Raw genomic sequence first — 22,834 nt, forward strand, 5'->3', positions numbered from 1 at the left:
TGGGCCCAACAAAGCCTCCAATTTTCCACCCCAGGCTCTGCTTGTCCCCAGTACTGGGGGCACACAGGGAGGGAGAACTGGGACCAGTACAGGACACAAAACCTCCCAGTCTGTGTGCCCCGGGCAGGACTGGCACAGCCCCGGAGCCAGGACCAGCCCGAGGAGGAGGAGGAAGCAGAGGGAAGCAGCTCTTCCTCTGAGGAACGGGAATTTCACCCTTCCCAGCAGAATCCTGCCCCCAACAAACCCTGGATGTGCCCTAAAGGCACAGCTGACTCCAAATGCTGATCCCAATCCACGGGAACAGCCAGGGACAGACACAGAGCAGCCACACGGCTGCGATCCGGGGACCTCGGGGTGCTGGGATGTGACCCTGGGGGGCTGGGGATTCCACCTTTAGGGATGGTTTCCCTGGGAGCTGGGGAGGATAAGGACCCCCGTGCCTGGGGACCATGGGGACGTGTCCCCACTCCCAAGGCTCCTGACTGCTGTGCTCCTAGGACAGCATCCATTCTTGGGATGCACAGGGAGCATCCCCAAAGCTGAGGGTGACCTCCTGCACCCCAACAAGGACGGTGGCACTTGGGGAGCCAGAGCCCAGCACCAGCAGAGGCTCGAGTGTCCCCATATCCCAAAAATGTCCCTTAGAGGGGTTTTTGGTGGGGGCTGGCACTCGGCTGAGCTCAGGAGCAGCTCCCGGGCTCAGCTCTGGCACATCCCACCGAGCTCCGGGATGATTTGGCCACGACCAGAGCTCCCAGCAAAGGGAATAAAAAGCAGGATCAAAGGAGCTGGGCCCGGCTCAGCCCCGTCCGCCGGAGCCAGGACGGGAGCAGGGCGGGACACGGCCCAGGGGCTGCCCGGGAGCCCCCCGGGCCCGAGGGGCCGGTGCTGCCGGAGCCGGGACCGGGCTGCCGCAGCCCCCCCTGCAGAGGATGGCTCCGGCCCAAGGCAGGCACGGCTCCGCAGCGTGTCCCAAATCCCGCTGCTCCAAGACAAGCTGACGTAGGGATTTCGGGAGAGAGCCTCCAGCCCCTCTGACATTTCCATCCCTCTGTTTTTCCTCCTCGCCCCCCACCACCACCAGACCCACAGCCGCGGCCAAGCCTCCCCTGCTCCCCCAGCCCAGCCCTGCGCCCGGCAGCCGCAGCCAGCATTAGCCGGAGCCGGTTTGCCGCGGCTGATCAACGGTGCAAAGGCAGGTTGGGCTCTTCCTCCTCCTCCTCCTCCTCCCCCTCCCCTCGCAGCCCCTTCCAGCAGCTCCTGCGTCAGCTCTGCCGCTGCGAACGAGCCCCGCTGTGCCGAGCACGGAGGCGGCTCCGGCGCCACCCCTGCCCACCCGCTCCGCGCCCGCGGCCGCGGCCCCGCCACCGGCACCGGCACGGCCGGAGCCCCGCGGAGCCCGGACACGTGCCCAGCTGCGGGACCAGCGCTGCCACTGCAGCCGCGTGGGCATCTGTCCTCGTTTTCCCTGTCGCTTACAATTCCGGGCAAGGGGGGAAATAAAAAAAAAAAAAAAAAAAAAAAAAAGCCCCCAAAGTGACACCGAAATGAAATGCGGGGGCGCTGCGGCTGCCAAAGGCCAAATTCCAAGAGCAGGATCGACCCAACAGGCGGAGAAATCCCACGTCTCCTCCCCCAAAAGCAGGACACGGTCTTTGCTGCCTTTAGGGGCTCCCAGGGAACCCGGACCCTGCCGGAGCAGAACTGGGAGCGCCCCCAGCCCGGGGGGACCCCGCAGAGCCAGGGAATTGGGGGCATCCTGCAAACTCTGCTCCCCACCCCACGGGGATCCCACTCCACAGCACCGGGGTCAGCCCCCACCATTCCCAGGGGAAAGCTGGGGGGGGGAGATGCTGCTGATCCCAAAGCCACCCCGGACATCCCTGTGCAGAGACGGGGGGAGCCCCGCCTGCTGCTATCCCACAAAATCACGGCATCTTGGAAGCGCTGGGAGCATCCAGCCGCCCCCTCCGGCAGCTGAGCGGAGCGTGACTGACGGCCCTGGCACAGCTCCTGGCACAGCTCCTGGCACAGCCGCTGCCAGCGGCGCTTCCCGGCGTTCCAGCGCCGGCACACGGCCCTGCCGTGCCCACGGGACACCTGCCCAGGTGCCAGTTGTCACTGCCACGGGGAGGGGACAGCCACGTCCTTATCCCGAGGGATGGGTTCTCAATTCCGGCCTCCTGGGGGCTCCGAGCTCGGTGCCCCTGCACTGCTCCCACAGGGAATGCTCAGCAAACGCTTCCTGGTTTGGGCGGGTTTTGGGGAGCTCTGCTCCTGTCCCAGCCACATCCGAGCCACCAGAGCAAGCACAGGAGCCATTCCCAACCTCATCCCAGCGGACACGAGCCGGCGGCGCCACAGGGATCAACTCTGAGCAGCTACAGGAGCTCCTGGCTGTCCCGGCAGCTCCAGAGCTTTTCCACTGTGCTCCGTTCAACCCCCGGCACCCAGGAGCCCCCCCGGAGCTGCCAGGCTTGATCCCATTCCTGTTTTTCCCCAGGAGCTGCCAGGCTTGATCCCAATTCCTGCATTCCCCCAGGAGCTGCCAGGCTTGATCCCATTCCTGCTTTTCCACGGAGCTGCCATGCTTGATCCCATTCCTGCATCCCCCCAGGAGCACCCAGGCGAGGCCGGGTTGCTCAGACACGATCCTGATCCCGGCAGGACTGAAGCAGCTGGAAGGATCCGACCCTGCGCAGGGACCAGGCCGACTTTCCAAGAAACGTGGCTGCTGCCCATTCCCAGGGAAATTCCAGCAGCTCCGGAGCCGTGGCCGTTGCCTGGGCGAGGCGGCAGCTCCATCTAGTGGGGCTGATCCCACGGATCCTGCCCGGATCCCGCAGCTCCCGCATCCCACCCGGGATCATCCCACGCAGCTTCACCTCCCTCCCGCACCGGCTGCGCCCTCGGATCCACGCCGGGGCAGGGATTCCGGGGTATCCATGGGCAGGGATTCCCGGGGTATCCACGGGCAGGGATTCCCGGGGCATCCACGGGCAGGGATTCCCAGGGTATCCATGGGCAGGGATTCCCAGGGTATCCATGGGCAGGGATTCCCAGGGTATCCATGGGCAGGGATTCCCAGGGTATCCATGGGCAGGTAACACACCAGCACCCACCAGGAGAGGGGCTCAGCAGCATCTCCAGCCTTTGGGAGAAATGGGAACCAATCCATGGGGTATCATGCCCCTGGGAACATTGGGAATTGATCCACAGGGCAGCCACTCCTCTGGGAGGATCAGGAATTGATCCAAGGGGCAGCCATTCCCCTGGGAGGATCGGGAATTGATCCAAGGGGCAGCAATTCCCCTGGGAGGATTGGGAATTGATCCATGGGGCAGCCACTCTCCTGGGAGGATTGGGAATTGATCCACGGGGCAGCCACTCCCCTGGGAGGATTGGGAATTGATCCATGGGGCAGCCACTCCCCTGGGAGGATCAGGAATTGATCCACGGGGCAGCCACTCCCCTGGGAGGATCAGGAATTGATCCATGGTCCCACCCCTGTGGCCCCGGCTGACCGGAGCGAGGTGCCAGGACAGCCCCAGTCCATGCCCACAAACCAAAGCCCCTCTCCCAGGCCCCTTCCCTTCTCCTGGCACCTCCTCCCACTCCAGCCCTGCTGGTGATCCCAGAGTGCCCTGGGATCCATGGCCAGGATCCAGCCAAGGGAAACCCCTCTGGGGCTTGTCCAAACCCACGGAGAGGCCAGACTGGGAGCTGGGCACCCCGTCCTGTGCCCCTGGTCCCCAAATGTCCCTTCCCAGCCCCGCTCACCTTGGCCACGAACTGTTTGTCCTTCTGATCCAGGTTTGCCGTGGGGGCCACGTAATCCCTCCAGATCCTCAGCTTGCGCTCCTTGGCAAACCTGGCGGGGTGGGGACAGTGGGACACCGGGGCTGGGACACCCAGATGTGCCGGGGGTGGCACTCCCAGCAAAGCTCCGGGGAGAGATGGAGGGGAGATCCCATCAATCCCACCCCGGATGAGCCACACTGGGTTGGGGGGGCCGGAGCTGCTCTGGGCACCCCATGGATGCAGCTGGGAGCAGTGGGATCAGCCAGGATCAGCAGGAGCACGGGGATCAGCTGGGTGCAGTGGGAACAGTAGGAGCAGATGGGATCAGCTGGGAGCACTGGGATCAGTGGGAGCAGTAGGATCAGCTGGGTGCAGTGGGAACAGTGGGATCAGCTGGATCAGCTGGCAGCACTGGGATCAGCAGGATCCCCATCCCACCTCTCGGCCGCGCGCAGTTTGTCGGCGCCGCGGGTGTAGACGGCGATGGACCAGTCCACGCAGCGGGCAAAGCCCTCCTTCAGCAGCAGCTCCGTGATGTTCCCGTTCTGCAGGGAGCAGGAGAGGGTCCGGGATAAGCAGGATCCCTCCAGGCCCTGTCCCTGCTGGGGGGGATCTGCACAGCCCCTTCGACAAACCCTGAGCACCCAGTGCTACTGGAGACCCCACCAGCGACACCCCGGGCTCTGCCCTCCTCACAGACCAGGATGTCCCAAACCCACTGGGAAACAGTCCACAATTCCCAGTGACACCCCGGGCTCTGCCCTCCTCACAGGGACCAGGATGTCCCAAACCCACTGGGAAAGAGCCCATAAATCCCAGTGACACCCCGGGCTCTGCCCTCCTCACAGACCAGGATGTCCCAAACCCACTGGGAAACAGTCCACAATTCCCAGTGACACCCCGGGCTCTGCCCTCCTCACAGGGACCAGGATGTCCCAAACCCACCAGGAAACAGCCCACAATTCCCAGTGACACCCCGGGCTCTGCCCTCCTCACAGACCAGGATGTCCCAAACCCACTGGGAAAGAGCCCATAAATCCCAGTGACATCCCGGGCTCTGCCCTCCTCACAGACCAGGATGTCCCAAACCCACCAGGAAACAGCCCACAATTCCCAGTGACACCCCGGGCTCTGCCCTCCTCACAGGAACCAGGATGTCCCAAACCCACCAGGAAACAGCCTACAACTCCCAGTGACACATCCCCACCTCCAGGCTCTGCCCTCCTCGCAGGGACCAGGATGTCCCAAACCCACTGGGAAACAGCCCACAATTCCCAGTGACACCCCGGGCTCTGCCCTCCTCGCAGGGACCAGGATGTCCCAAACCCACCAGGAAACAGCCCACAATTCCCAGTGACACACCCCCACCTCCAGGCTCTGCCCTCCTCACAGGGACCAGGATGTCCCAAACCCACTGGGAAAGAGCCCACAATTCCCAGTGACACCCTGGGCTCTGCCCTCCTCACAGACCAGGATGTCCCAAACCCACCAGGAAACAGTCCACAATTCCCAGTGACACCCTGGGCTCTGCCCTCCTCACAGACCAGGATGTCCCAAACCCACCAGGAAACAGCCCACAATTCCCAGTGACACCCCGGGCTCTGCCCTCCTCACAGGGACCAGGATGTCCCAAACCCACCAGGAAACAGTCCACAATTCCCAGTGACACCCCGGGCTCTGCCCTCCTCACAGGGACCAGGATGTCCCAAACCCACCAGGAAACAGCCCACAATTCCCAGTGACACCCCTGGCTCTGCCCTCCTCGCAGGGACCAGGATGTCCCAAACCCACCACACTCCCAGTTCCCCCACTGGGAGCACCCTGTGGCCCCCCTGGAGCCAGCCAGTGCCGCCACTTGCCGGGTGCAGGATGGTGCCCAGGATGTTCTGGTTGTGGCAGCTCTCCAGGACGATCTGCACGTCCCTCTGGAGCAGGCGTGACTCCGTGAAGAATTTGGCTTCGGCCGCGAACGGCTCCGGGACCTCGGAGTCAGCCTCGCGCTTGAAGGTGGGACACTGAGGGACACGGGGACAGTCAGGGCACGGGATGGGCCCAAAACCTCGGGAAGAGGGTGGAAAACCCCCTGGGGAGGAGGCTGCCCCCATTCCCCGGCTCCAGGGGTGTTTTGGGGACTGAAACCAGGGAATCTGTGTCAGGACAAAGCCCTTTGACTGCCCTGGGAAACAGGGACCAACTCCAGCTCAGGGGAGCCCTGGACAGGGACCTGGAGCTGCTGGAGAGAGCCCAGAGGAATCCATGGAGCTGCTGCAGGGCTGGAGCCCCTCGGATCACAGGGATCCAGCCTGGGAGAGCTGGGAATGTTCCCCTGGAGAGGAGAAGGCTCCAGGGAGAGCTCAGAGCCCCTGCCAGGCCTGAAGGGGCTCCAGGAGAGCTGCAGAGGGACTGAGGACAAGGCCTGCAGGGACAGGACACAGGGAATGGCTCCCACTGCCAGAGGGCAGGGATGGATGGGATCTTGGGAATTGGGAATTCCTGGCTGGGCTGGAATTGCCAGAGCAGCTGGGGCTGCCCCTGGATCCCTGTGAGCGCCCAGGGCCAGGCTGGACCCTGGGGCTGGAGCTCCTGGGACAGTGGGAGGTGTCCCTGCCGTGGCAGGGGTGGCACTGCAGGGGCTCTGAGCTCCCTTCCCACCCAAACAATTCTGTGGTTCCTTGAACTTGGACATCAGCAGGAATTTCTCATGGGAAGGGTGATCAGATATTTGAAGAGGCTGCCCACAAGAGTTCAAGGAATTTCTGGAGGTGGCACTCAGGGCTCTGGGCTGGGGACAAGGTGGGCATTGGGCACAGCTGGGACTGGATGGGCTGGGAGGGCTTTTCCAGCCTCAGGGATCCCGGGATTCTGTGAACTCCCAGCACAATCCTGACCAGGGTGTCTGACAGCCCCACCCACCCCAGGGTGACACCTCGGGCTCCTCCCAGCCTGGCACCGCAGGTCCAGCAGGTGACGAGGACGAGGACGTCCCTCCAACCCTCCCGGCTGTGGCCCTGGGACCCAGAGGGCGGCAGGTGCCGAGGAGGGCGGGCAGGGAAGGAACTGGGCAGCGGGAACCGAGCAGTGGGAATGTGGCAGAGGGAACGTGGCAGAGGGAACGGGCTCACCTTGATGCCCGAGAGCATGACGGTGACCAGGTAGAAGTCGGGCAGGAGCAGGGCCCTCACCACGCTGCCGTCCCGCACGTGCTCGATGATGGCTGCGGGGCGACACCGGAGCTCAGCCCGCTGGGCCGGGAACGGGACACGGGGACACCAGGGGGACACCAGGGGGACACCAGGGGGACACCAGGGGGACACAGGGACGCCTTACCATTGACGGGTTTCTGGTGCAGGGAGTCCACGAAGTGCCGGGGGTTCTCCAGGGTGTACTTGAGGTCGCGCACGGTGTGCGAGCCCGAGCCCTCGCTCCACATGCCCTTCTTGGCGCTGCGGGCCTGCTCCTCCAGCTCGGCCAGCCGGCTCTGCTCCGGGCTGCGGGACACGCCGGCGCTCAGCCCCGGCAGCCGCCCTCTCCCGGACACCTTTGGGGTGCTTCAGTGCTGTGGCCACCGCCACCCCTGCCTGGACCGAGCTGCTCCCACCGCCCTTCCCAGCGGGAATACAGCTGGAAGCGCCTCCCCTGCCATGCCCCAGGGAGGCTGAGCCCGGGAGCCCTTCCAGAGGCTGCTCCCTGCGCCACGACACGAGGGAAAGGCAGCGGCGTTCCCGACTCCCAGCAGGGCAGAGCAAGTCTGGGAGAGCAGGGAAGGCACGCTCCGTGGGAATCCACGGATCACCCCGGCCCCGCACACACAGGTGGCCGCTGAGGGGCCCCCAAAGTGCCCACGATCCCCTCCCAGCCCTGGCACCAGCCATGCCACAACAAACTCAGGGATATTGAACGGCGTGCTCAGAGCAGCTGGGGCTGCCCCTAGATCCCTGGAATGTCCAGGGCCAGGCTGGACCCTGGGGCTGGAGCAGCCTGGGACAGTGGGAGGTGTCCCTGCCGTGGCAGGGGTGGCACTGCAGGGGCTCTGAGCTCCCTTCCCACCCAACCCATTCCAGAACTCCATGACCCCACAAACGAGGCTGACGCTGCCCTGGAGGCGTCCTGCACCTCTGGAGTGGATCCTGTCCCCACGGCTGCAGCCCTGCACAGCCCAGGCCCGGCCTCTCCCACGCCCCGGGACGTGCGGGAGCCCAGGAGAAGCCTCGGCTCTGCTGGCACAGGGATCACCCAGCCAGCTCCAGCAGCAGCAGTGTCCCGGCACCTCCTCTCCAGTGGGAATTAAGGCGATTCAAGCCCACCCCAGGAGTGACTTTGGAGGCTGCCAGAGAGTCCCTGCTCCCCAGCCCACGGACACAGCCCCGGTGCCTCGGCATCCAGGGAAGGAGGCAGCCCCTGCCAGCCCCGCCACACCCCCAAAGCCCACGGGACACCCCGGGGACGCCTGTGGGATGTGGGCACCTCGGGAGCCGAGGAGCAGGGCCCGGGTCCCGCAGCCGAGGGACCCAGGGGCTCCATGCCCCGAGCCCCAGCCCAGGATCGGGATGGGGATGGGAGCTGGGCACCTACTTGTTGGCTCGGATCCCCTCCCGCCGGGAAGCCAGTCCTTCGGCCACCAGGGACTCGGCAATGTTCTCACCACTGGTGTCTGTGAGAGAGGAGAGGAGCAGGAGGGTGAGAGGAGCCACAGGGACACGGGAATGGGGCAGCATTCCCAGTGATCCCAGGTAAGCAGTGCTGGAACAACCCCAGAGCTCTCCTGGACACACCACTGCCCCCAGCCTGGGCTCCCTGGGCAGCCCCTGCCCAGGCCTGACCCCCCTTCCATGGGGAAATTCCTGCTGGTGTCCACCCTGCCCCTCCCCTGGCCCAGCCTGAGGCCGTTCCCTCTCCTCCTGTCCCTGTTCCCTGCCCTGACCCAGGGCAGCACCTGGCACTTGGCCTGGCTGTCCCTCGCCCTGCTGGCATCAGCCCATGGATCCAGCCTGTCCCCATCCCTCTGCAGAGCTCCCTCCCCACCCTGGAGCTGCTGCAGGGCTGCAGGGAATCTGTCACAGCATTCCCACATTAATGGTGTTTAAACCCTGACAAACTTCATCAGGAAACATTTTCTGCCTCATTTCCCCCGCCCGCGCCGCTCCAGGCTGGGCTGGAGCAGGGATGGGGACGGCACCAGGAGAGGCCCCGACATCCCAACCATCCCAACCCTTCCCAGCTTCATTCCCTGCTCACGGGCCCCGGGATGGCCCAGGCTGGAGGGCGGCTCAGCGGGACAGCAGAGCAGCAGCCCCCCAAGGCAAAGGTCCAAACCAAACCTTGGATTCAATGATCTTGGATCTCGGGGGTCCTCCCCAACCAAAATGTTTCTGATTCCGATCCCTCCCTCTGCAGGAAGGGATCCCCATCCCAAAGGGCTCCCCAGTCCCCTGGCACAGCGGGAGCTCAGGAATGCATCACGGAACGTCCTGATGGGAAGGGACCCACAGGGACCACCAATCCAGACCCTGGCCCTAAGCAGGACATCCCAAAATCCCACCCTGTGCCAGAGGGCGTGGTCACCCAGGGATCTGTGGGGCCTGGCAGCACCGAGGGTCCCACTCCCCTCTGGGGCAGCCTGGGCCCCGCAGGGGACACGGGAGGAGCCCCCTGGAACGTGCCAGGACGCAGCAGCAAAGGGAGCTCAGCTCTGGGATGGCCTGGCAGCAGCGAGGGGCTGCTGGGCAGGGCTCCAAGCAGGCTCTGCCCACCTGGGCCACATCCAGCTGAGCCCAGAAGCCTCCACGGAGGGAGCTCCAGCCCTCCCGGGCAGCACTGCTGATCCCCTGGGAGCCAGCCGGGCCCTGCACCCTCGGATCCCGGAGCCAGAGGGAGCCTCTGCCCCATCCTGGGCCCCCTCCCTCCTGGCACAGCCCACTGCCCCATCCTGCCAGCCTCGGGATCTGCCCGGGACCGGCGAGTCTGGCTGCTGAGCCCATCCCTGCTCCCGCTCTGGGAAAGGTCCTGAGTGCCATGGGAATGCCAGGAACGGCTCTGAGTGCCACGGGAAGGTCCTGAGTGCCACCAGAATGCCAGGAAAGGCTCAGAGTGCCATGGGAATTCCAGAAACGGCTCAGAGTGCCATGGGAATGCCAGGAACGGCTCAGAGTGCCATGGGAATGCCAGGAACAGCTCTGAGTGCCAGGGGAAGGTCCTGAGTGCCACCAGGATGCCAGGAAAGGCTCAGAGTGCCATGGGAATGCCAGGAATGGCTCAGAGTGCCATGGGAATGCCAGGAACGGCTCAGAGTGCCATGGGAATGCCAGGAACAGCTCTGAGTGCCATGGGAAGGTCCTGAGTGCCACCAGAATGCCAGGAAAGGCCCTGAGTGCCACCGGAATGCCAGAACAGCTCCAAGTGCCATGGGAATGCCAGGAAACGCTCAGAGTGCCACGGGAAGGTCCTGAGTGCCACAGGGAGCACACCTGGAGCAGCCACTCCCCCTTTCCAGCCCATTCCCACGTGGAAAACAGCCGAGTCTGCAGGGATGTGGGGCTGAGGACACCCAACCCCCCCCAGTCCCCACTGGGGCTCCCCCAGGACTTCCCCCCAAATTCAGCAGCCCCCCAGCTCCTTTCCTGTGTGTGGTGCTTCCCTCCTTCCCATGGGATTGCAGTGCCTGGGAGCTGTGTCCAAGCCCGACCGCATCCCAAATATCCCATGGAGGGCTGCCCCAGCCCCACATGGAGCATCCCCCTGCCCCAGCAACAGGGAGGCTCTGGGGGATGAGCTGGGAGCCCAGGTCTCACCCCTTGAATCCCCAGGGCATGGGAATTCCGGGCAGGGACAAAGCTGGTGCCTCCAAAGGGCCGTGGCTGATGGGGCCAGGGAGGGAGATCCCCAAAACCCACCAGAATGCTCAGGACGGATTCCTTTTGGGATCTCTGCCCCTTCCTTTTGGGATCTCAGCCACAGAGAAGCAAGAGGTTTGTAACAACAGAAGGGATGGAAAAGGGAAAGCTGTGGGAATTCACCCAGCGCTGTTCCCTGTGTCCACGAGCTCCAGCTCAGCTGGGATCAGCAGCAGGCACTGCCCCCCGCCCAAAATCAGGAACCCATGGAAAAGTGGGAATGCATCCTTCTGCTGCCACAGCGTACCCCAACACCTCCACTCTCCCACTGCATCCCCCCAAAAGGTGGTTTTCCAGCTGGATTTGTGCTTAAGGCATTCCAGGCTGAGCCCAGGAAAGCTCCTGGAGCGGGGAGAGCAGGGCTGGAGCTGTGGGAACCCGGGGGGCTGGAGCAGGCACCCCTCACTCCCCTCCCAGAGCTGGGGGGCCACAGAAAAGTCGTGGAAAAGTGATGGAAAAGCAGGCAGGCATCCTCCTGCTGATGGCACATCCCAACACACCCCAAACCTCCCCTCGTGCTCCCCCCCAGAGCCACCTTTTCCTAGACAAACCATCCAGAGCCACCTTTTCCCAGGTAAGATCACCCTGACCCACCTTTTCCCAGGTAAAACACTCTGACCCACCTTTTCCTAGGCGACCCAACTTTTCCCAGGTAAAACACCTCAGACCCACCTTTTCCTAGACAAACCATTCAGAGCCACCTTTTTCCAGATGACCCACCCTGACCCCCCTTTCCCAGGTGACCCACCCTGACCCACCTTTTCCCAGGTAGATCACCCTGACCCATCTCTCCCAGGTGACCCACCCTGACCCACCTTTTCCAGGTGACCCACCCTGACCCACCTTTTCCCAGGTAGACCATGCCGTACTCCCGGCCCTGCGGGGTCTTGTACTCCACGGTGAAGCACACCTCCTTCCCGATCAGCTTCTTCCGCAGGAACTCCCGGGCCGGGAAGCCCCAGGGCTGCCGGGAGGGAGGCGCCGTGAGCCGGGGCAGGGCCGGGGGGGACAGCCCCCAGCGCCCCGGGAGCTCCCGTTCCCCCCAGGACCGCTCTGCTAGGAGCCGGCTCCTCGGCAGAACCGCCCCACAGGGGGATCCCGGGCGGGTTCCGGCTCCCCAGCACCGCGCTGAGCCCGGGAAAGCTCCCCAGGAAAGCCGGAGCGGCCCCAGCTGCCAGGCAGGCACCGAGGGCTCCGTGCCGGGAGCTGCGGGCTCTCTGGGCACGGGAGGCTCGGGAGGCTCGGGAGGCTCGGGAGCCGCTCCCGTCCCGGAGCGCGTTCCCGGCGGGTGGGCGGGAGCGCGGCCGGAGGTGGGAACGTGACGCGCTCATAAACAATTAGCGGGGCTGACAGGCGTCACTTCGGCAGAGAGTGACATTTAGAGGCTGTTTGGAAGACAAAACTCCCCAGGGAGAGCAATTATCTGCCAGCGCTGCTCCCGCCGCCCCCGGCCCGCGGGAGGGGGGCCGGGCCCCACCGGCACTGAGCGGCTCCGGGACCGCCCCGTGTGCCCGAACCATACCCTGGGTCCTAAACCACCCCCGTGTGCCCGAACCATACCCCGGGTCCCAAACCACCCCCGTGTGCCCGAACCAAACCATACCCCGGGTCCCAAACCACCCCCGTGTGCCCGAACCATACCCTGGGTCCCAAACCACCCCCGTGTGCCCGAACCATACCCTGGGTCCCAAACCACCCCCGTGTGCCCGAACCATACCCTGGGTCCCAAACCACCCCCGTGTGCACGAACCATACCCCGGGTCCCAAACCACCCCCGTGTGCACGAACCATACCCCGGGTCCCAAACCACCCCCGTGTACCCCAAACCATACCCCGGGTCCCAAACCACCCCCGTGTGCCCGAACCATACCCCGGGTCCCAAACCACCCCCGTGTGCCCGAACCAAACCATACCCCGGGTCCCAAACCACCCCCGTGTGCCCGAACCATACCCCGGGTCCCAAACCACCCCCGTGTGCCCGAACCATACCCCGGGTCCCAAACCACCCCCGTGTGCCCCGAACCAAACCATACCCCGGGTCCCAAACCACCCCCGTGTGCCCGAACCAAACCATACCCCGGGTCCCAAACCACCCCCGTGTGCCCGAACCATACCCCGGGTCCTAAACCACCCCCGTGTGCCCGAACCAAACCATACCCCGGGTCCCAAACCACCCCCGTGTACCCCAAACCATACCCCGGGTCCCAAACCACCCCCGTGTGCCCCGAACCAAACCATACCCCGGGTCCCAAACCACCCCCGTGTGCCCGGACCAAACCATACCCCGGCTCCCAAACCACCCCCGTGTACCCCAAACCATACCCCGGGTCCCAAACCACCCCCGTGTGCCCAAACCACACCCTGGGTCCCAAACCACCCCCGTGTGCCCCAAACCATACCCCGGGTCCCAAACCACCCCCGTGTACCCCAAACCATACCCCGGGTCCCAAACCACCCCCGTGTGCACTAACCAAACCATACCCCGGGTCCCAAACCACCCCCGTGTACCCCAAACCAAACCATACCCCGGGTCCCAAACCACCCCCGTGTGCCCCAAACCACACCCCGGGTCCCAAACCACCCCCGTGTGCCCGAACCATACCCCGGGTCCTAAACCACCCCCGTGTGCCCCAAAACAGCCACCCCATGTGTCCCAAACCACCCCCGTGCCCCAAAGCAGCCACCCCAAGTATCCCAAAACAGCCACCCCACGTGCCCAAAACCATCCCCTGAGTCTCAAACCAAACCCTGCATCCCAAACCATCCCCTGTGTTGCCCCAAGCTATCCTGAGTCACAAACTGCCCCCCATGGACCAACACTCCATGTGCCCCAAATTCTCCCATATGCCCCAAACCATCCCCCAAGGCCCAAACAGCCACACAACAGCCACCCCATGTAACCCAAAACAGCCATCCTGTGCACCCCAAACCATCCCCCAAGTACCAAACCATCCCTGTGTGCCCAAAAACGGCCAATCCATGTGCCCCAAACTCTCCCATATGCCCCAAACCACCCCAGGGCCCCAAAACAGCCACCCCATTTATCCCAAACCATCCCCTGAGTCCCAAACCACCCCCTGTGCCCCAAAACAGCCACCCCAAGTATCCCAAACCACCCCTGTGCCCCAAAACAGCCACCCCAAGTATCCCAAACCACCCCTGTGCCCCAAAACAGCCACCCCAAGTATCCCAAACCACCCCCGTGCCCCAAAACAGCCACCCCAAGTATCCCAAACCACCCCATGCCCCAAAACAGCCACCCCAAGTATCCCAAACCACCCCCGTGCCCCAAAACAGCCACCCCATTTATCCCAAACCACCCCCATGCCCCAAAACAGCCACCCCAAGTATCCCAAACCACCCCCATGCCCCAAAACAGCCACCCCATTTATCCCAAACCACCCCCATGCCCCAAAACAGCCACCCCATTTATCCCAAACCACCCCCATGCCCCAAAACAGCCACCCCAAGTATCCCAAACCACCCCCGTGCCCCAAAACAGCCACCCCAAGTATCCCAAACCACCCCCATGTATCCCAAAACAGCCAGCCCGTGTGCCCCAAACTGTCCCATATGCCCCAAACCAGCCCCCATGCCCCATAACAGCCACCCCATGTGCCCCGAACCACCCCATGTGCCCCGAACCACCCCATGTGCCCCACGCTACCCCCCGTGCCCCGTCCCAAGTGCAGGGGGACAAAGGAGAAGATTCCCCCCAAAGCCCCGCCGCGGGCCGGGCCCTGCGGATCCTCGCCAGGCGGCTCCGGCCCGTGCCCCGCAGCCCCGGCGGCCGGGGGGGACCCGCATGTCCCCCCAGGCGTGGCGGGCAGCACCCACCTCGTCCGGGGTGTCCTTGGCCTCGGGCTGGCTGGCGGCCGCGCGCCGCGCCAGGCTCCCCGCGCGGATGTTGCTGAGGTTGATCTGGCGCTCCGGAGGGGGCCCCCCGCGGGGCTGTCCCCGCACGATGATGGCACAGCCCGACAGCACCTGCGGGGACACCGAGGGCTCAGCGAGGAGGGCACAGCCCGACAGCGCCGGCGGGCACACGGAGGGCTCAGCGAGGAGGGCACAGCCCGACAGCGCCTGCGGGGACACGGAGGGCTCAGCGAGGAGGGCACAGCCCGACAGCGCCGGCGGGCACACGGAGGGCTCAGCGAGGAGGGCACAGCCCGACAGCGCCGGCGGGCACACGGAGGGCTCAGCGAGCGCGGCGGGGAAGGTGGCGCGGCAGGGACGCGCAGAATTCCAGGGGCGCAATTCCAGCGACGTGTACCGGCCCTGGGCAGGGCTCGGGAACTCGGCACCCGCTGAGTGCCAAGGGCATGGAGGGCCAGGAGCTGCCCCAGCTGCAGATGGGGCCAAAATCCACGTCCTGGGCTCTCCCCCAGCAGGGCAGGGGGATCCTGCCCCTGTGCCCCCGCAGGTGAGAGCCACCTGCAGAGCTGCCCCAGCCCTGGGGACACAGCAGCAGCACCTGGAGCTGCTGGAGAAAGCCCAGAGGAATCCATGGAGCTGCTGCAGGGCTGGAGCCCCTCGGATCCCAGGGATCCAGGCTGGGAGAGCTGGGAATGTTCCCCTGGAGAGGAGAAGGCTCCAGGGAGAGCTCAGAGCCCCTGCCAGGCCTGAAGGGGCTCCAGGAGAGCTGCAGAGGGACTGGGGACAAGGGATGGGGGGACAGGACACAGGGAATGGCTCCCACTGCCAGAGGGCAGCGATGGATGGGATCTTGGGAATTGGGAATTCCTGGCTGGGCTGGGATTGCCAGAGCAGCTGGGGCTGCCCCTGGATCCCTGGCAGTGCCCAGGGCCAGGCTGGACCCTGGGGCTGGAGCAGCCTGGGACAGTGGGAGGTGTCCCTGCCATGGCAGGGGTGGCACTGCAGGGGCTCTGGGCTCCCTCAGAGCTCAGCCCACCTGGACACGGGGTCACCTCCGTGCACACAGAACACCAAGGAGGATTTGGAAAATCGGGATTTTACACCAGGTGCATTCGGGATGAGCCCAGCCAGGCCCCGTCCCACCACAGCTTTGGCTCCGAGAGCTCCGAGCTGGGCACTCACAGCCAATCCCCTCTCCCAGGGTTCCCTCACACCCCCAGCCACATTCCCCAGGTCCTGCAGCAGGGCTGGGCTCCAGGCCAGCAGCCAGAGTGCGCTGAGATCTCCCTGTTCCCAAAGATCTCCCTGACCCTGAGGATCCCCCTGTTCCCAAGTGTCTCAGCACATGTCACAGTTGAGACAGCCACGACACACAGAGTGCCACCGTACAGTTTCAGAAGGCTTCAACGCACACACAGTGACACCACACCACCCCAGAGGGCTGCAAGCATCTGCCCTTGTTCTTTGCCCCCCTTTTATCCCCCCGCGTTCACGCGTGGCACCTGCGTGCCCTCTGCTCCCTGTGTGGTGGGTCAGCACACCTGGGCACTCCATGGCTCAGTGCTGCCAGTGCTGCTCACCTGCTGCTCACAGCTGTGCCCACGGGGCTGGGGCTGGGGCAGCCGCGCTGCCATCACCAAACTGCACCCACGCCCAAGGATCTCCCTGTCCCTGCTCCCGCTGCCATCACCAAACTGCACCCACGCCCAAGGATCTCCCTGTCCCTGCTCCCGCTGCCATCACCAAACTGCACCCACGCCCAAGGATCTCCCTGTCCCTGCTCCCGCTGCCATCACCAAACTGCACCCACGCCCAAGGATCTCCCTGTCCCTGCTCCCGCTGCCATCACCAAACTGCACCCACGCCCAAGGATCTCCCTGTCCCTGCTCCCGCTGCCATCACCAAACTGCACCCACGCCCAAGGATCTCCCTGTCCCTGCTCCCGCTGCCATCACCAAACTGCACCCACGCCCAAGGATCTCCCTGTCCCTGCTCCCAATCACCAAACTGCACCCACGCCCAAGGATCTCCCTGCTCCCGGGATCTCCCTGCTCCCAATAGGATCTCCCTGTTCCTGGATCTCCCCGTCCCCACTCCCAGATCTCTGGGGTTGGGTTCCAGTGCCTGCCCTGGCTCTTTGCCATCCAAAATCCCCACGGATGCTCACAGGGATCCCAAACTCCTCCAGCTCCGTCCCGTCACCAGAGCCAGCCCAGCCCCGTGCCCAGGACACTGAATCCCTCAGGATGAGCCCTGCCAAGCCCACCCTGAGGCTCTGGGTGGCCCTGCACCCCCACCTCCTGGAGCCACAGCAGAGCCCGGAATGCTGCGGGAGCCACCGGGAATTGCAGCTGAGCCGCGCCTGGAGCGATCCCGGCAAAGGCTCAGTGCTCTGTGCTTAAGGACTTCGAGGTTTCATGGCTGTAATTAACCTTAATCTTTAATTTATAGGGCACAGGGAGGCCAGGGGATGCTGGAGCTGCTCTGTTCAACCCCCAACACGAGCCTGGGATCCCGGGGTGGGATCCTTGGTGGAGCTGCTCCATGTTCCGGGACATTCCATCCCGGCTCCTGATCCCTGTGGCCCTGTCCCTGCCCGTGGAGTGGCCACACGCCCGCGTGGCTGTCGGGATCCCAGCTGGGGAAGTGCTCCAGGGATCGGTCAGTGACAGCAATGGGACCAGGACACTGTCCCAGCAGCCAGGTGCCACTGTCCCACCCTGCCAGCAATGGCCACCCCTGGGCCCATCTGTCCCACTCAGGGCTCCCTCAGAGAAATCTGGGCTTAAACCAGGCATCATCCAACCTGGAAACAGCACAGGCACACGGGGTGCACAGCCCCAGCTCGCGCTGCCAAGGCGGCTCCAGGGCACCAGAGGGGACGGCACCAAAGTCCCACGGGCACATCCGGAATCCAGAGCTGCCCCTGTGGGGCACAGAGAGTTAAAAACCCTGACAGGAGTGGGAGGAAAATTCCTGCTCTTCATCCCCATCCTGCTGCCAAACTCCTGCTCTCAAACCCCGTAGTCTCACTATGATTGCGACAGGAAGGTGCAGAAACCCCAAAAACCTCAAAGCCGTGATGGGAAGCACAGCAGGGCACGTGGGCTGGCACCACAGAGAGCCAGGGAGCCCCCTCTCCCTGGGGAATTTTGGGTTGGCTGGCCTGGAAGGGGACCACATCCCGGGCTATGGGGCACAGGCACAGCTGCCTGCCAGCCAGCAGACTCCAAAACCGTCCCCAGAATCCTGCTGTGGACCCACAGCCCCGTGGATGGAGTCGGGCAGGCACAAGCAGCCAGCTGAGGGCTGTCCTGAGCATCCCAAAATCTGCAGGCCGGGCAGGAGCCAGGGCAGGGTGGCAGCAGCAGATCCCCGGTCACCAGTGACACAGAGCACGGGGATGGTGCCAGACCAGACCTGCAGTGTCCCCAAACCCCCGGTGTCCCCAGACCCCCGGCGTCTGACCCCCAGTGTCCATCCCCACATTCAGTGTCCAGCCTCAGATCCCCGGTGCCCGTCCCAAACCTTTGGCATCCATCCCTAGATCCCTGTCATGCGTCCCCAGGCTTCCAGGGTCCATCCCGCGGTGTCCCCAGCCCTGTGCCCAGCACGGCCACGGGCTCCAGGCCGCAGCAACACCCCGGGAACAGGTCTCAGTCCCGAGGCACCAGTGGGTGAAGGGGTCAGCCGAGACCCCCAGATCCACCCGGGCACGGGACTCTGGGGAGCCCGGGGACACGGCAGGGAATGGGCTGCGGCGGGACAGCACCGGGAAGGGACACGGCACGGGGACACGGCGCCCGGGACTGAACCCGACCTTCGCTCTCCCGGGCCCCGCTGCCGGCACACGTGGGGACCCGGCGCGGGGCACTGGGACCTTCCCGGGGACCCCGGAGGGGCCGGAGCATCCCATCCCCGCGCCGTCCCGTGGGGACCCGACCCGGGGCTCGGGGATCCCGTGCCGCCGCCCCGCCCCGCCCCGCCCCGCGGGGATGGCCCGGGAAGGGCCGCGAGCGGAGCACGTGCGGCACCCCCGGGGCGGCCCCGCGAGGCCGCTGCTCCGCGACCCCCCGGGGCCGGCAGCGGAGCGGGACCACCGGGTCCGGTCCCGGGACCCAAAGCTCCTCCTGCCCCATCCCAGCAGCCGGGACGGCACCGGGACCGCGCAGTGCCCGCTCCCGGGACGGCGTGGGGGACGCGGGCTGCAGGGGGATCCCAGGGTGCAGCGAGAGGCGCCCGGGCTGCGGGCGGTAACGGATCAGCCACGGCCGCCGCACGGGGCCCGGGAGCACCGGACGGGCTGCACGGGGCTGGGGGAGGCGGGCACCGGGCGGGGAGCGGACAGGCTGCCGCTTAGAGGGAAGCGAGGCGGAGAGCGGAGCGGGACCCCGGGTCCCGGAGGAGTCTGCGGGAGATGGGGGTCCCCGGTGGCCGGCGAGGCGCGGGGTCGGTTTCGGGCAGCGGCGGGCACAGCCCTTACCATCTTGACGATGCCGCGCTGGACGACGGGCGGCGGCGCGGAGCCGCCCTGGCCGGGGTTGGCCGCGGAGGCCATGGCGGGGCCGGGCGGGCGGAGAGGCCGGGTCGGACCGGGCCGGGCCGGGCAGGGGCGGCGGGAGCGCGGCGGGGCCCGGGGCGAGCGCGGAAGGGACCGCGGGGCGGGGCCTGAGCCGGGGGGGGGCGCGGCCTCCGCGCGGCTCCGCCCCCGGCGCGGCCGGCGGCCAACGGGCGGCCGCCCCCGCCGCGCGCGCCGCTCCGCCCCGCCGCGCCTCGGCCAATGGCGGCGCGCGTCTGGTGACGTCACGGCCCCCGCGGCCCCGCCCGGCCCGGCGCGCGGGAGCGGGGCGGGACTTCCGGGGCGCGCGGCGCCAGGGACACGTCGGCAAAGGCCGCCCGCGCGCACACGTGGCCCCGCGCCGCGCCGGGGGCGGGGCCGCGCCGGGACACGCCCCTCCCGTCACCGGGGGGCGGGGCCCGGAGGGGACACGCCCCTTTCGTCGGCCGCCGGGGCCGGGCGGTGGTCCCGGGGTGGGGTCACCCCGGGGGAACCGCGGGACCCCAGACCCGGCCTGGTCCAGTCCGTTCCAGTCGGTTCCAGTCCCACAGGGCCCGGGGGATTCCCCAGTGCAGCCCCCCCCAGAGACCCCCCCGGGGCACCGGAGCCTGCCGCTCCCAGCCCGGACCCCGCGGGTTTGGGGGCAGACGGGGCGAGAATGGGGCACCCCGCTCTGGCTGGTCTGGGGGCGGTGGCAGGGACGGCCCCGCTGCCCGGGGTCTGCTCCCACCGTGCACCCGCACCCCAAAGCCCCCACGGACACCGCAGCATGCCGGGGCCACCCGCGTCCCGCGAGGGGACCGGGGACAGCGGCGCTGCCCGGCGAGGTGGCCTCGAGCCGCCGGGGTCACCCATGGTCACCGCGTCCTGGCTGGGGACCCTCGCGGTCCGGACAGAGCGCCGGGATGTCCCCCCTCAGGGGACACTGGCACTGCACAGCCCTCTGGGGGTCCCCCCTGTCCCCAGGGGACCCCGAACCCCGCCCGGAGCGGGGGGAACCGCGGCCCCCTCCCGCCGTGTCCCGTGTCACCGGCTGCGGGTCCCCCCGCCCCTCGGGACGCTCCGGCTGCCGTTCCCGGTGTCACCTCCGCCGGCCCCGAGCGGAGCCGTGTCACTCGCGGGCGGCAGGGGACGAGTGGAGTGGCCACGGAGGGAATCCCGGGGATGGGAACGGGAACGGAGCGGCCCCGGCGCCGCGCACCGGGCTGGGACAGGGCCCCGTGTCCCGCAGGTGAAGCCCCCCGAGTGTGGGGGGGATCGGGGCACACCTGGGGGGATCGGAGCACACCTGGGGGGGATTGGAGCACACCTGGGGGGGATCGGAGCACACCTGGGGGGGATCGGAGCACACCTGGGGGGATCCGTGCACACCTGGGGGGATCGGAGCACACCTGGGGGGGATCGGAGCACACCTGTGGGGGATTGGAGCGCACCTGGGGGGATTGGAGCACACCTGGGGGGATCAGAGCACACCTGGGGGGGATCGGGGCACACCTGGGGGGATCGGGGCACACCTGGGGGGGATCGGAGCGCACCTGGGGGCATTGGAGGGCATCTGAGGGGATCGGGGCACACCTGGGGGGGATCGGGGCACACCTGGGGGGATTGGAGCGCACCTGGGGGGATCGGAGCGCACCTGGGGGGGATCGGGGCACACCTGGGGGGATTGGAGCGCACCTGGGGGGATTGGAGCACACCTGGGGGGATTGGAGCGCATCTGAGGGGGATTGGGGCACACCTGGGGGGATCGGAGCACACCTGGGGGGGATCGGGGCACCCCTGGGGGGGATTGGAGCACACCTGGGGGGGATCGGGGCACACCTGGGGGGGATTGGAGCACACCTGGGGGGGATCGGGGCACACCTGGGGGGGATTGGAGCACACCTGGGGGGATCGGAGCACACCTGGGGGGATTGGAGCACACCTGGGGGGGATCGGGGCACACCTGGGGGGGATTGGAGCACACCTGGGGGGATTGGAGCACACCTGGGGGGGATCGGGGCACACCTGGGGGGGATTGGAGCACACCTGGAGGGATCGGGGCACCCCTGGGGGGGATTGGAGCACACCTGGGGGGGATCGGAGCACACCTGGGGGGGATCGGAGCACACCTGGGGGGATCCGTGCACACCTGGGGGGATCGGAGCACACCTGGGGGGGATTGGAGCGCACCTGTGGGGGATTGGAGCGCACCTGGGGGGATTGGAGCACACCTGGGGGGATCAGAGCACACCTGGGGGGGATCGGGGCACACCTGGGGGGGATCGGAGCACACCTGGGGGGATCGGGGCACACCTGGGGGGGATCGGGGCGCATCTGAGGGGATCGGGGTACACCTGAGGGGATCGGGGCACACCTGGGGGGGATCGGGGCACACCTGGGGGGATTGGAGCGCACCTGGGGGGATTGGAGCACACCTGGGGGGATTGGAGCGCATCTGAGGGGGATTGGGGCACACCTGGGGGGATCGGAGCACACCTGAGGGGATCGGGGCACACCTGGGGGGGATCGGGGTACACCTGAGGGGGGATCGGAGCGCACCTGGGGGGGGATTGCAGCGCACCTGGGGCGATGATATCCCGCCGGAATCCGCCCCGCCGGCGCCTCCCGCTGGGCACGGCACGTTTTCCCACCCTCTGGGTTTTTTTTGGGCCATGTTTCTGGTGTTTTCCCGTGTTCCTGATGTTTTCCCTCGTGTGCTCTCACGTCGGGGTTTGTCTCCCACGCGCAGGTCCCGGTGCAGCCCCCGCCCCTTCTCCGGAGGGTCCCGGCGGTCCCGCTCCAGGATTTCACTGCACCGGCTGTGCCAGAGCCCCCCGACCCCTGAGGAATCCTCTTCCCACCCTCTCCCTGCCTGCCACACCCTTCCACCACTGCTGATCTCCCTGCTCCAGCCTTTTGGTGATAATTTATTTTTTTGTTTTGTTTTCTCCCCGTTTTTCATACTTAACCCCTTTTTTGGGGCAGGAAATCTCTGCCCAGAAACCTGGAAAAGCAGCTCCATTATCCTGATCCATGGAATTTCTGGGCCCGCCATATCACTGTCCCATCTTGCACCTGCATCCCACCAGAGATGATGGAGAGGACACCTACAAGCCCCCAAATTGCCTCTTTTAGCCCAAATCCTTTAATAATCATCGTTTTGATGGAAAAGAAAGTGAAATTGTAGGTGGGAACGTGGGGACAGACTCCGTTTTCTTGGTCGGCTGAGTCATCTGGGCTTTTAACTTCCACCCGTGCTTTCTGCAGGAGAAAAGAATGGGATTTTCCAGGCGCCCTGGTGCTCAGAGAGGAACCTTCTGCAGGGAGAAAGCCCAGAATGGTGCAAAACAGCCTTGGACGTGCAGACAGGAGCGACAGAGGGAGGGAAATCAGGGAATCCCAGGATGGGTTGGGTGGGAAGGGAGCTCAGAGCCCCTGCAGTGCCACCCCTGCCATGGCAGGGACACCTCCCACTGTCCCAGGCTGCTCCAGCCCCAGGGTCCAGCCTGGCCTGGGGCACTGCCAGGGATGGGAATGCTGAGTGGATCCCCTGGGAGCTGCACCTCATCCCTCTGCCCTCCCGGCCATCCCCGGAGCTGGCTCTGAGCTGGGATGAGGAGAGGGAACACCAGGAACTGGGTGTGGAGCACCGGAATGGCCAGGTCTCCTCTGGGCAGGGGTGGGAATTCCCAAATCCAGTTATCCCAAATCTGGCTATCCCAGC

General features: G+C 66.1%; 1 protein-coding gene across 1 annotated transcript in view; it reads right to left on the reverse strand.

The window, feature by feature from the left end:
- SND1 (staphylococcal nuclease and tudor domain containing 1) overlaps nucleotides 1-19,214 on the reverse strand; it is a 76,963-nt gene extending 57,749 nt beyond the window's left edge. Inside the window, exons 1-9 of the mRNA XM_068189301.1 lie at nucleotides 19,054-19,214; nucleotides 14,532-14,681; nucleotides 11,538-11,658; nucleotides 8,377-8,455; nucleotides 7,132-7,292; nucleotides 6,927-7,018; nucleotides 5,664-5,819; nucleotides 4,243-4,349; nucleotides 3,784-3,874 (exon numbers count right to left, since the gene is read on the reverse strand). Coding sequence (XP_068045402.1) covers nucleotides 3,784-3,874; nucleotides 4,243-4,349; nucleotides 5,664-5,819; nucleotides 6,927-7,018; nucleotides 7,132-7,292; nucleotides 8,377-8,455; nucleotides 11,538-11,658; nucleotides 14,532-14,681; nucleotides 19,054-19,128 — 1,032 coding nt within the window. The 5' untranslated portion in view covers nucleotides 19,129-19,214. The remainder of the gene's footprint in view (nucleotides 1-3,783; nucleotides 3,875-4,242; nucleotides 4,350-5,663; nucleotides 5,820-6,926; nucleotides 7,019-7,131; nucleotides 7,293-8,376; nucleotides 8,456-11,537; nucleotides 11,659-14,531; nucleotides 14,682-19,053) is intronic.
- Between the last annotated feature and the right edge of the window lie 3,620 nt (nucleotides 19,215-22,834).

The sequence above is a fragment of the Anomalospiza imberbis genome, chromosome 5, assembly GCF_031753505.1.
Source record: "Anomalospiza imberbis isolate Cuckoo-Finch-1a 21T00152 chromosome 5, ASM3175350v1, whole genome shotgun sequence".
Classification (NCBI taxonomy): Eukaryota; Metazoa; Chordata; class Aves; order Passeriformes; family Viduidae; genus Anomalospiza; species Anomalospiza imberbis.